We start from the raw sequence: 15,568 nt of genomic DNA on the forward strand, positions 1-15,568 counted from the left end.
TTCTACTATAACTCCGTGGATAATAAACCTATGTCAAACAATAATCAAAGACCGTTTGACGTACTAACATTTTATAATAAAGCGATGTTCGTTTGTAAAACATAAGTACCGCTCTTCAAAGTTCAAGCCCATGCCGTCTTATTGATGAACTAAACTTTCACATTTCCCACGAATCTATAACTGAATTAAATATAAAATTAACTGAATTTTGAGGTACTCTAGGCCTTTAATAAGTATGCAATGCAACAGTTATTAAATGTTAATATTTTTTATACCAGAACCTATTACTAAGTAAAAAAATTTATACGCATCTCATCAAGTTTTCACTAAATAATATGTTTCTTTTTAACAGATTTATTACATAATATCTGTTAAAAAGAAACATATTATATTATTACATAATATCTGTTAAAAAGAAACATATTATTAGGTATAAGGTTTTGTACATACAAAACCTTATAATGTCTCATTTTAATGGTGTTTGTTTACAAAACATACTATATACACTGAGAACACTAAGATATATAAAAATCCTACAACTATTATAGAATAATCGATATGATCATACAATTTTCAATGGAAAGCAAAAGTAATAATTTAAAGACTCTTTAACGGATTTAAACCCAGAACAAATAAATAGCATAATCAGAACAATCGGAAATCCGTTAAAAAATCTTTAAAACCTATGATATGTATAGATAATACTCGCGTAAAATCAAACTCAATAAAATACTAGTATCTATTAACTTTATTGTATTTATTTGTATTTACTAGTATTATATTTATTAAAACTTAATTGAATTTAAATTCAATTAAGCGGAATAACAATGATTACTTTTAATTCTTAATGAACATATTTTATCCGTTCTACACTACAGTATAGTAATTAAGTTTTGCTGCTTACCTACTTGAGATTCAATACACGAATCAATGATTTATTTCAATCTATTAAAGATAAGTAATTTGCATAATTGTATAATTAAAAGCCTGTTTAGTGAATCCAATAGAGTAATTACGAAATAGTATCCTTGCTCACCTTAAAGACGTAGAGCGTTTGCGTATAGTTTGTAAATTTAATACCTAATACGCATCACAAAGTTCAAAGCTTGGAAATTAATATAGTGCCTATTATTTGGGTGATCATGACACATACGAACCGATACCCTACCCCGTAATACAAAAATGTTAATCCACACATAACATGCATATTCCCTAAATTACCATTGTCCTATATGATTACATAAAAGTGAAACAACCGTGTCCAATGTCCAAAATTGTGGCATCATCGCAATTGCTCCAGCGTCCACTTATCCAAGTGGTTCCAAATATTTCATTAGTTAGGCATTTCGGCAAGACCCGCTGACCCCCGCCCTCGAACATACAAAATTAAGGTAATATTGAACAAGTACAAGGCACAAACTCGAAGCTCTCCGAAGCTACATCGTACTGTGATTGACGCACAATAATTTGAAGACCTTTTGCTAATGCACGATGCTTATCTCTTTGTTTGCACCGGTTTAAGAATTCTGTGTGAATGTTTGTTTGGGCCATTAGCGGTAACGCTGAGTCAGCGTGTATCGTTTTGAGCAATCGACGGGCGTCGTGTTAACAAGCATCGTATAGCTTGATTATGTAGACGAGACATAATTGTAGTTTGTTGTTTATTAGATTTTTTTGTGCCTTTATCTTCTTCATACTTCTTTTGTCTTCAAAATGTTGCGACAAAAACAGTTTATTCTACTTTAAGCGAATAAGAATGAAATCAAAAGTATCTATTAATTACAGTCGTCTATACAGATTACAGACGTACGAAATAGTCCTTAAAATATAGGTAATACATTTTCCTCAAAAAATATATGCAAAATATTTATGTTAGTAAATGTTGACACTATAAAGATCTAAATCTATTTTACCGAGCGTTTTAGTAGCGGAACAAAATGTTTCCTATGCGATTTAACGATTATTTAAACAGAATACATGCGTCACTGAAGCTATAAAATTAACAACAGAGCGGTTTGTGCACACCGATATTTCTGTAACCAAACGCTAATTGTGATTTAAGTATCGAAGAATTTAACAAATTAAGGTTCAATAATAATTTTAGAAGCTTTAGAAAATTTTATGATTCGTTGGAATATTGAATCCACAGAACATATTATAAACCTCTCTTTATATTTCTGTGATTGATTCTAGTGATTTCGCTCTAGAACCTGTGATGCGAGTTACTACAAAACATTTTATGAAATCCATAACTACTAATATTATAAATGCGAAAGTAACTCTGTCTGTCTGTCTGTCTGTTACTCAATCACGCCTTAACTACTGAACCAATTTGCATGAAATTTGGTATGGAGATATTTTGATACCCGAGAAAGGACATAGGCTACCTTTTATTGCGAAATATGTACCACGGGCGAAGCCGGGGCGGACCGCTAGTGAAAAATAAATGTGTACGTCCTGGATATGTTTCGTGTATATATGTATGGTACTCGTATGAATTATGAAGGTAGCTTGATTCTATTTCGTAAGCATCTCATACATCGAGGAGGTCTTTTTTCATACGTTCCAAACGGACCGATCACTATCACAAATATTGATACCAATTATAAAATAAATGAAACCAAATTCCTAACTAATTGCATCGACGTAGGTTATTAGAATCCTATATATGTATATGATGACACATACACATGTTTTATAAGTAATTGTTTTAGCTCTTCGGTTTCACCACAACGGGGCGCCACAATACCTACTATTGTATTAAGTAATTAATATTATATTGCATCAGAGGCGCATTATTACCCATCAAAGTATCTGATGATAGTGTAGGTTCCTTTTGTTTTAATTTCAATACAATTGATTTCAGTTGCAATTGATTGGAGGTTGTGTAATCGATATCAACTTTTTGTAGATAGGTAGTGAAAGTAAATTCTTTTCTATGATCGGGATTTTTATCGTTTCATATTTTTTTTCGTAATATGGTGGCGGGTATAGTCACTTTTAATAAACATTTTGAAAGGTCATTTTGAAAACTCTAAAGGTCATCAATTCGAAATATAAACGAAATTATTTTTTTTTATTAAATTAATGATTTTATAAAAATAAAACACTATATACTACTAACACAGTATACTACTGATTTAATTATGACAATAATAATTAACGTATTGCACATTTTCGAAGTGCAGTTATGAACACAGCGACCAGCGTGTCAAAAAATGTCTCTCTGTAATATTTTATTTTTTTCCCACTAGTAAATTGTCTCCTGTTTGCATATCTATCGTTATTATATTAAAGCGTACTCAAGAAATTGACTACTTTACTAATAAATCAACCTTGAATTAATAAAATTAATTACATAATACTATTCCGAATTAATTATTTTATTTAACCATTTATTATACCCATACAATTCGTTTCAGATGGCGTCGCAGTAGAAAAAGGAGGAAGCTGGCACGGAGTACGGACAGACTGAGAAGATCCCGGGATGCGGTCAATGTTCCCGACTGTCCCGGCTTGGCGAGGCGCTATCATGAATGTAACACAGCGGTAAGTAAAATATAATAAAAAACTAGCTGCAGATGTTGTTTCGTGTTTTCTCTTTAAAGAACCTTGCTTGTGCCTAATGTTTAAAAAATTAGCCGAATTGGTGGAGCCGTTCTCGAGTTTACGATCTGCAATATATTTGGCGACTCATTTTTATTATACATAGTTTTATTTGTATTAAAATGAGAAGTGATACGATATGATAGTTACCTATACTTAATTAATATTTTTGATGTATTATAATTCTTCTGAGTATACAAGTCATACCTACCTACTTACCCTTAGATTAAGGATTGCGCGCGCGCTACCGCGCGCGGAGACCAAACCTTAATCTAAGCTACTTACCATTATTATATTATGTAAGCAAGGTTTCCCAATAATTCTTATAATGTGACTGTCAAAATATTATTCTAATAGTACGCTTAATTTTCCGCAGCCGTGTCCCGGGCCGGTACACGATTCCCGGGCTGAGCAATGTTCGGTGTACGACCGCAGGCCGTTCCGTGGAAGATTCTACACCTGGGTGCCGTACGTTGATGGTAAAAAGAAATATTTTATGCTAGAAAGGAGATTGCCCAAGTGACTATGGCACTTGGTATCGCAATCAAACTTATTGTGTCAAGATGAAAATAATATAGCTCAATTTAAAGCTTGATGTTAGTACTTTTAGAAACGATTAAAGTTTTTATGTAAATAAGCCGCAGTTCACGACAATAAAATTAAAACAATAGTTTTATTCAATACTTAAAAAAAATACTTTATCGAGTTTAAACTAACGATAAACGTTAAGTTAATATAGGTAATAGGTAATATTACATAGGTAATATTTTAATTTACAAGACAAATGTGAAAAGTATATCGTAATAAACATTATTTCGTAATAAATTACGTCGAACAATGCGTCGAACACATTCATTCAACATACCTAATTCACTTCAAATAGAAACTATGCTATGACATATGACGCAGGACGCTTGCAAGAGAGATAGATATATGTGTCAAAACAAAAACTCTTATTTTATTTCTATTTATTCGGTATAATTACGACTTAATAGTGATAAATATGATCATTATAAATACAAATAGGTAGAAATTAACAATATCACGAACACGTGACACAACTAGTATTTTACCGATTCCATACGTGGTCATACATATTTCAAAACACAAACTTTTAATATTATTTTAATTTATCCGGTATAATTAAGACTTAATAGTGATTAATCATACATATGATCATTATAAATAAAAATAGGAATTAACAATATCACGAATACGTGGCACAATTAAAATTTTACCGATACCATCCGTGGTCATTCTCCTTTGTACCAAGAATTTCTGTAACCTGACAGAAAAAATGATATGAATGTTTAAATTATTTAATATTTATAACCTACTTTAAATTTTTATTAAATCACCCCATTGCAAAACAACTTTGAATAAAAAGATGGAGGTAGTTAAAAAATATCCATTTTTGCATCAATATCACAACACGTCAGTTTCCCGTGATCGCGCCCGCTATATTATTATAATGAATATACGCGTTTATAATCCTTTAAAACATTGGTTAAAGGGCCATAATTTCCAATCGATTTTTGAAATTTAAACATAACCCAACCTACATTCCTAAAGAACCTTACACACAATTACATAAACTTATTAATTATCAGGTAACGCACCATGCACACTGAACTGTCGACCGCGCGGGCAGCAGTTTTACGCGTCGCTCGCGTTGGTGGCCGACGGGACACCCTGCACCAAGCCCGGCTTCAGAGCTATATGTGTGCAGGGGTCGTGTAAGGTAAGTTTACCTGGTGTAATTGTGATAAACTATTTTTAATACTTAACGTTGAATAGGAGAAGAGATCGAAGTACTATGGTACCTACTATGAAGATTTGCCTAAATTGATAGATTTATGAAATTTTAAAATTGCAAAAATAGCCTAAATAACCAAATATTATATCATCTGAATCTGAATTAAGTATTTATTTTTAAAATAGCGTATTTCGTGATGATATTCTGATCCCAGAAAACTGAAAGGAATTATCGTGACAGCGACATCTAGTGATCAGTAGCTGGTACTAGTATTGAATGTGATCTTTAGAATATTATTATCACAGTTAATATTATTGATATTATTGTTTGATGACAGATTGTAATATTAATATTACGCGAAGAAAATAAAAAGTCATCTTTGCATCTACATAATATTATAGGTACGTAATTTATTAAAAACTTTGGAAGAAGAAAATATGGAGTATAAGTTTGATAGTATACCTATAATATTCTCAATATATTTTAATATATAATAAATAATAAATATTATATAGCAATATATTTTAATCCCAAATTTTTATTTGATTATAGGTATGCCTACATATGTGATTTTCTCAAAACTGATGATCTTGTTTTCTAAACATTAAGTTGTATAATATTTTATTTAATATAATACATTGTAATATCAAAGGAATTGATTGGGTTTGCCGTTTGAAATACCTACTTGTTAAAATAACGTCTAGTAGGTAGGTACTCTAGTATAATAAAGTCATGAACAATGAAACAGTTTATATGTGCCTATAGGTACCAATATTATTGAAGAAATACTGATCTATTAATTATTATGAATATGAAACGAAATAAAATCTGACAATTGCGTCTCACAAAAACGTATCCTTATAACAAAACCATTTTATTCTAATAAAAATCCCGTATTAGTCAATTTGCAAAAAACCCGCAAATTGTTCACAATTTATAGCTTAATAAAGTACGTATATTCTCACGAATAATCCACTGCTAATAGATCCACTTTCAAACAGGAAAATGTCTATTAAAACACCGTAATTTGTTCTACTCCAAGCTTGTAGTAAGACCACGTCGGCTTTCGAGGCGCCTACCATTTACTGCAGTTAATGCATAATTTTTCAAGATATAATTAATAATGAAATGATTTCCATAAGTATATGGGATAAATACTTTAATCGTTTTAAAAGTTGCAATTGAAAGCATGGTTGCAAAAAACTGTATTAATATTATAAAGCTGAAGCTTATCGCAGGAACTACTGGTCCGGCTTGAAAAATTATTTCGGTGTTAGATAGCCCAATTACCTGTGCCATTTACCGAGGCGCTAAGCCCAACAGGAGCGAAGCCACGCGGGTGAAGCCGCGGGGCGCGGATAGTCATTATCATATAAGTATCATAAAACTATGAAATGTCTATTACAAAATATGCAACTAATTTGCTTCAGGCTTGGTTTTGAAAGCCACATAAACAACTTTTAGGTTGCTATTGGGAAATATATCACTTTATCTACCTTCATTAATATATTCGGTAGAAGTGCCATTTTATAATAATAAAAATACCTACACTTATCATATTTTCATACAAAAATAAAATAATTTTAATAAATAGTGAAAATATAAGTAGACAAAGTAAGTGTCCATAACCCGTATCCGATAATGCATGGCTGGGGGCACGCGCGTTAACTTAGAACTGTTCACATAGCACGGCCATTAAATACGCGTATTTTGAATAATAAAAGGTAATTACGTATAAAGTACCTTCTAAGATCCTACATTTCAAAACCCCGGTTGGTAAAGGAATGTTCAAATGAAAAAAATATTAAGACTTTTTTAAGTCCGTGACTTCGATCAAATATTGAGTTGAACGAACCCTTTCAATATTCAATTTCTAAAGTATTAACGCTAAAGAGCGTGTACGAAAAATATTTATACATCTATGCACATACGTACATTAATTCATAACAAAATATCAGAAAAAATGTCAATTAAGAAGTAATTAGGTAGGTACCTAATTCAAATACTTGGCAGAATTAATATTATTAGAAATATTTTAATAATCCCAACCCCAACCCAAATAACGTATTGCATGATCTATAAATATAAATCTGAGAGGTACAATAAAATTAATCCACTTTAAATAAATTTGAATTACGACATCGGAGTGGCCATACAATTATAGCCTACGGTGCTGATCCATCACTTGTCCTCGAGTAGAGGATTGTTAATGCTATCCTCAATTTCTTTAAAATTTCCCCATGTTGCAGTGTATGGATTTATCTAATAAATGAGGAATTTATTTACATTCTGCCTTGCCAATATAATACTACCTCGAAGAAATTTCTATGATTATCCTAAAAAGATTCTGATGTGGAAAGTTTTTGTTTTATGTTATTTATTTTCACTGAGCACTTAATATTGTAGATTTTTATTTTTTAACTGAGGCTTCTTAAATAGCTTCTGTTCGCTTTTGTAGTATTTTATCAAACCGGATTCTATTAAAATTATATGATTTTGAAGGTTTCTTTGATAATAAACACCTTAGTAAAAGAAGAAAAATTAAAAATTATGCTAACAGTTTTAAAATTATTAAAATACTGAGCACATAGAACATTTCTCACAGTGACCACATGAGCCATGACTTAGATATGTAACATGTGTAATTTCAAAGTAGATACCTACATTACATTAAAATTAAATAAGTAGTTATTATTATATTATCATTATAATAAATATTGTAGATAAAGTTTCCAGAACAGTCATTGCCAGATGTAAATTACGTAAACACGTTGCAAGTCGCCAATTTTCAGAAAAGCCAAAACCAAAGACCCATACATTCGAATCCGTTCTCGGAAATCAAAATGCATTTTCCCGAGCCGCAGTTCAACTAAAACTGGTTACGGGATTTCGACGCCAATTGCTAGCAATTTTCAACGATAACTGTCAAACGATACCAATACAGGGACCCGTTATAGCCCTAGGGCTTCGAATCGCTAACGAAATATATTTAATAACATTCGTATCTTGATATATACGTGTTGATATAATTTATGGTGTTATTCACAATTTGCTTCCGATCTTTAATTACTGTGTGCGCGAGTGTAAATTACTACCTATGGAGTATGGGCATTAAAACTTATTGCCTATAAATTTAAGTAATGACAACAAACTGTTCTCTAAGTATAACAAATAAGCAATGTTTATGGCCACTGCTTTATTATGAAGTAATTTCATTTTACGATACTAACAATGGTCATCGATTGCTATTTTATTCATGTTTACGATTTATTTACTTAATGTTTCAGATTATTTATGAGTATCATTTTAAATCCATGTTATGCGTGAAAACTTAAACTAAATTTCACTTTGTTTAAAAAAAGTGTATTTTTGGAATCGTTCTTATCTGGAACAATGAAAACTCACTACATACGTATAATAATAAAAAATGTTAGAAACAACAAAATTACTACACTTATATTAGATCTAGTAATCGATAGCTATAGGTACCATAAAACCTCTAATACCAATTTCCCTACTATTAACATAAATCGTATAATAAACATGACGAAAGAAAGCTGCCCATCAGCTAATCACACTATGATGTAAAAGGAAGTCGAATAAGCAGTAATACTAATGAATTTATATGGAATTGTAGATCGCATAATGACATCTTTGGTATCGGGACGACAAATTAATTGCTCTGTAATGACAAGTCGGCATTCCGATTGAACACCACTTGGCTGCGTCTAATGGAACCCAAGGCATTTATATATTAATACTTGGAGAGAAAACATCCTGCGAGATGTGAGATTTAGTATAGACGTCTAAAAATCATAAAAATTATACTTATTCTTCTCGACAGTTACCGACCCCAGTGAGATAATAATTATAAGTTATATCGTTTTCCATTTTGACATTTTAAACCAATGTTTATTTCACTCTATTTTTATTATGTTCAAATAATAAATAACATCGTTCTTGAAATAAAAACACTATTATAAAATTGAATAGGTATATTTTCTTAAATATACTGTAAAGATAGACAATAACTGTAAAAATATGGCCCTTAAAATGCAATTTAAAGTGATTTATTTATATTCATTATTATGTTAAGTAAATTAATATATAACTGATTTGCTTAGAAACTGATATGTTCTACCGACACGAATCAATTCATCAAACACGTCAATGAGAATATTGATTTATAACTAGATATAGTAGCATATTATATTTTAAAGTGAAACAATATTATTTATTTAATATATAAACGTAATCTGAATGGTGAATGTCATCTAAATATATATATATTTTATTTAAGTAAAAATGGCCACATAACCAAACCATGGTTATGAAAGGTTCTATTAATTTATATTTATTAACAGAAACAAATTGCGAATTTCCGAAACATATTTGTACCAAAAACTTAAGTAAATTAAGTTCAATAAACAATCAAGCATTAATTTTAAAACATAGCAATAAAGCTCCTACATTTACTCCACCGCATTTCACATAAGATCTCCATCATCCCTCTATATAAACAAACAAACAAACAAACGTGACTATCCTACAAGCGTCTCGCTTAGAATGCTACTCATTGCTGTTTCTACTTAAATCTGCACCGTTAATTCACAGATGGACAACGGTACAACGTCTTAAGCTTATCATACTGCATTAATAAATACTGCTGCAGAAATAATAGCATTCATTTAAGATTATGTCTGTACTTACCGTAGAAATAGCTATTTGGGGATAGTTTAGATGTTATGACATTAATATTATTATCATACATGTACTACATGTACTACTTAGCGCCGATTTTTCAATGCTTGGATAAAACTTATTCGTCGAATAATGTATAAAACTACCATTTTAAAAACGTATTCTAATTGCCCATATTTGACAGTTTACGTGACATTTTAATATTATCGTGTATTGGACTTTATTGGACGGATAAGTTTTATCCAAGCATTGAAAAATCGACCCTTCTAAAAATACTAATAAATAATAATGCATGTTAAACTTCTAATATTTTCATACAGTTAACATAGTCTTCTAATGTCTGTGTAGTGTCCTATGATACTAATATAGATCTATAATAATATTAGATTGATTCATATTCTTTGATTCATAGTCTGTATCTAAGGTCTGTATTGTTAAAAATTGTGGTGACGCGTCGTACCTATGTATGATTTTAATTAACCAATTAAGATTTATGAACTAGATGATAATACCTAAGTAACATATTTGGCGAGTGCCAAATACCAACTCTTTGTCTACTATTATTTAATTGTAACGTTTATTAGTTAACAGTCGTTAATTCGCGCGATAGCTATGAAGCATTAATTAAACAATGTACTAGAATAAAACGGTATCAAAACAGCAATCAAGTCGCGTAAATTAGTTTTGTTCGAACCCCGTGTTTATGTGTGCACGAACGCAAATCGTGAGTGTTCCATCAGACTAATTGGTGAATTACCGTCTTGACGCTCACTTGATCTCGCAGTTCATTAAATTAATATAAAACTTTCCTTTAGACGTTAAATTCGTTCCTTAATGAGACTCAATGTTTATTTTTACATCCAGTTTGTATAAAACTTTGTTAAATGTAGATTCAGGGCACTTAAGGTTTTGCTCTAAAAAAAGTTATATCTTAAATATTTATGTTAAATTATGCTGTATCTTCACAAATATTTTGAGTAGCTTTCCGTGTTTATTTATTTTTATTTCGTTGCTCTATCTTAATATATATAAATCTCGTGTCACAATGTTTGTCCTCAATGGACTCCTAAACTACTTAACCGATTATAATAAAATTCACACACCATGTGCAGTTTGATCCAACTTGAGAGATAGGATAGGTTTTATCCCGGAAATCCCACGGGAAAGGGAACTATGCGGGGTTTTCTATGAAAACGCGGGCGAAGCCGCGGGCGGAAAGCTAGTTTACCATAAGAATATCATACTTTCCTAAATGTTTAGTAAAATTATTTGACATTTAAATTCACTCAATAATTCTGTCAAGGAAATTAAAATATAATACGTTTTTTGAAAACGTTACTCGCAATGTACTTAATAATAAATAGATTAGTATACTTTTGTTTCATAAAAATCACTAAATCACACATGACACACCCTAAAATCACCGGACAGTGTTATAAAATTCACTCAATATTAAAAGCAAAAGTACTTCCATAAAAAAGATCAATAGCTCGTTAAATGATGATAGACCACGTAATGGTCCTGTTATATCGATATAAAACGTTAACATGGATCCAATAATCTTTGTATAATAGCAGTTTTTATACTTTAAACCCGATAAATGGATATAATGAGCCTAGGCAGAGAACTTGAATAGCTTCATAGTCGGGCCAGGGGAATTTGGTCAGTCCATAAATTACCGTTTGATTTTGATTTATATAAGAAGGTACTAAAACTACGATGAACTGAAAGTTATACCTTATACATAAGCAATTAAAAGCTGTACTCTTTGCGGTATTGTTATAAGTATATAACAACGGAAGTATTTCGATAAAATTCTGACCGTACCAAAACCATATGAAAAAAATCTCTATTTTTTATTCTCTTTAACATTAGAATTCAAGCTGAATATAATTAATAGACTAACAATAAAATATTCATACTGTCATTATGCAATGTTTACTTTACTGGACATTTTCTCTACATACCTACTACCTATTTTATTTTCTATTTCTAGAAATACATTGGCAAATATTCACCGCTGTTCGAGGCGGTGTTTCGAGAATTTTTCCTTCTCTCCGCTGCACATAATAATGAAAGTCTGAATAAAAGATGCAAGTATCAATACATTGTGCACGTAACATTGCAGATTTTATACCTGCATAGTGTTGAATTGATGAAAATAAATAAAATATCGTGACATACCTATCTGTGTCATTAAAACTTTTAAAAGGAAAGAAAATATGGCTTCTTTCTCAAATTTACAGCAGGATAAATAAATAAGTTGTAATGAAAATTTCCAGAGATTTGTGTGGATTTACTAAAGAGAAATTTCGTGAAATTCGTATATTATTATTTTATTAAGAAAATCTATTTATTTTTAATTGCAAATAATAATTGTATATTTCATATATAACTGTTATTATATTTGAATACTCTTTATTTCATTACGTATTCAGCAGAGACTTACAATAGGTACATATTAAAATATTATTTTAATACCGAATTTTTAGTTACCTAGTAGTAAGTATGTACTTGGAAAATTGTAAGGCATGCGTAATAACTGAATTCCATACATTCCAATCTATCGTAGATAATTTAGATAACATGTGTCATATATTCAGTACAGTCTACTAACCCCGCTTGCTTTGCTACAAAATATGCCTTCATACTTATTATACTTACCTTTATTGGAAATAAAACATAATTATAGTTTCATACTTTGTTGTGTCGGAAATAGACCTAAGTATACTTTTTTACATCTGTAATTTTCTTAAAAATAATGATTTTCAATTTCAACATTTACCTTAAGATAAATAGGTTTTACTTCAGTATTTACTAGCAAAGATTGCATTATTATATTATAAAAACTGCACATTTAAATTATTTTACCTGAAAACATAGATAACAAATAACAACAAACATGTATTATGTCATACACATTATATCATATGAGAGTTTAGGCATGATCGTTTAATCTGTAAGCTACGTCAAAACCTTCATAAATTAAAGGGCCTTTTAGATAAAGGTAATCCATACTAAATGTGCAAACACTATCAATCATTACTTATATTTCCTGGCTACCGTTACAAACATATTTAATGACTGTCAACCTAATTCAACATTTTATATTTTGAAGTGGGAGGTTGGTTGGAAAGTATTATAAAATGCATTTTGAAAATTATTATCATGCAAATATTAAAGTACCTTAAGTACTAAGTACCTTAAAATTTTCCGATCTCTAGAAATAATAGTTGAATCTGATCTGATCAGTCGATACAAAAAATTGTTGCAATTAAATCATTAAAATCTCTTAAGCCTATATATATACCTGTTTCTATTTTTCATCAATAATTGTTCATTAAATAATTTTATCTTAAACTTACTAGGAGGGCCCTACTACTGGAGTAGTAGTAGGGCCTTCCTCCTATTGTGTAAAATTTAGAAACGAAATAAACTATTTTTCTTTTTTTATTAAATAAATAATAATTGCAATATAAATGAAAAATAACACAATATTTTTCCACACATCAATGCTGATCTGAATCTGCTGTAAATACCATCCTTAAAATTCACAGCACCGAAAGTCCAGTAATTTCCTTGGTATTCACAAAATTGGCAACTGAAAATAACTGACATGTGAAAGCCGACGTCCAATATTTTACGATGAACTCCACCCAACACGTTCTTTGTGCCGATGTTTATTTACGAAACAAACATTTTGTTTATTTGCTTTATGTCCGCCGTTTTTGAAATGTTTCGAACCCTCTTGTTAAAAACATATTGTGCACATATTTGTAGAGAGCTCCGAATTTATTAATAAGCAAATAAAATATATTTAAGCAAATGACCATGAAGGGTATTTGTCTTAACATACGTTTCAGTTTGAATTTTATTATTCATGCATGTTTTGCAATAATCAGTAAATCTTATGTTTATTTATTATTTTATAATTGTACTAGTATACAAATAAATTTGGGAAGTAAATATTTAATTATCTAGGTACTTTTTTTATTTAACTATCATAATTTATCACAAATATTGATATAAAAGCAAAAGTTAGTGTGCGGTAATGGCGGAAAGGACATGAATAAATTTGATAGCAAGACAACTTCTATCCTGAAAAATGCAAATTCCAGTGAAATGTTTACGAACATTTTTCATTTCCAAACACCGCGGATTTAGTATGCAACTACGTAATAAAAACAAGACATATTTGTAGATATGTAGGTATTAATATTTAAAAATCTCTAAAGATGGATCTCTGAATTTAATAAGCATCTAAATTAAAATCGACTTTATCCATTCCCATTGAATTTTGAATTCATAAAACTATAACAACATAAAACCTATCTATTCACTTGCCAATCATTACAAGCGATATAAATCGAATTAAGTATTAATCCATAAATAAGATCAAGCTTTTCACTTCTGATAAGCTCCAGTACCACTTTATTTACAGTAGATATATAATTTGTGACCACAAGATTACAGCAAGAGATTGCAAGCCCGATATGACAAATTCGCAATCAAATTCATAAGTACTGTGCTATTAGACTTGCATAAAATTATAGATCGGTTAACTAGGCAAATAGAATTATACGGTGTCTAACGAATTCTCAGCTTGAACGGCTCAATTGATGGTTTCAATTGTGTTCCGATTTATTTCGTAAGTTTTAACGTATATCCTACTTAAGTATTTGTTTTCCTGTATTTAATGTTTCTTACATATTATCGTAAATTACAATACTAAAAAATAATTTGGCTCAATTTTGAAACGAAAAATTTTTTCGCATAAGGCAATTTCAAAATGAAATAATTGTAACTTGGGGGCTTGTATGACGTTAAAAGACATAGTTAACTCTTGCTAAGTGCAGCCAAAAACCAGAAACAGACATTGGCAATGAGACGTGGAAATTAGGAATATTTTCTGTTTTTCTCCGCAATGCAATCGCACCAAATGTAGAATTGTTTTTGATAAGATAACAAATGGCGTCAGATAACGCGCCAATTATACATATTCCAAGACTTTTGTGACAGATGACACTGTTTACGAACGAATTCCGACATCTAAAAATGTGACAAGGGTATTCGCTTCGTAACCAAGTTTTTCTGATCATTTAATTACCTTCGGCGACATATCCAATTTTTGGTACGTTATTAATCAAGGTGTCTTTCGATCGATTCAAGTTTAACTAGTTTTTGTATCAATATTGTATTAATCAATACAACACATTCATACAGAGCAATAAAATTTAAAGGCATTTAATATGTATACTTTAAATGAAAATTAATATCGTTAAGATTTAATGTTTATTAATGCCAGCATCTTTTAAATTAAAATCCTGTTTATGACGTTTACAATGTTTATCATAGATTATAATAGAACATGAATAAAAACGAAACCTTATTAACATATCTGTTCTCGTTACACATAATAAAGTAGGTACAGCACTTGCCAAAATTAATTACTAACGTTCCGACATTCCAGGAGATGATTGTACGCTTTTACGAATTTGTATACGT

The 15,568-nt window shown here is 30.3% G+C and overlaps 1 protein-coding gene across 1 annotated transcript in view; it reads left to right on the forward strand.

The window, feature by feature from the left end:
• LOC123698951 (thrombospondin type-1 domain-containing protein 4-like) overlaps positions 1-15,568 on the forward strand; it is a 93,703-nt gene that overhangs the window by 48,380 nt on the left and 29,755 nt on the right. The window contains exons 5-7 of the mRNA XM_045645786.1: positions 3,423-3,549; positions 3,983-4,085; positions 5,217-5,347. Coding sequence (XP_045501742.1) covers positions 3,423-3,549; positions 3,983-4,085; positions 5,217-5,347 — 361 coding nt within the window. The remainder of the gene's footprint in view (positions 1-3,422; positions 3,550-3,982; positions 4,086-5,216; positions 5,348-15,568) is intronic.

This window comes from Colias croceus, chromosome 17, assembly GCF_905220415.1.
Source record: "Colias croceus chromosome 17, ilColCroc2.1".
NCBI lineage: Eukaryota > Metazoa > Arthropoda > Insecta > Lepidoptera > Pieridae > Colias > Colias croceus.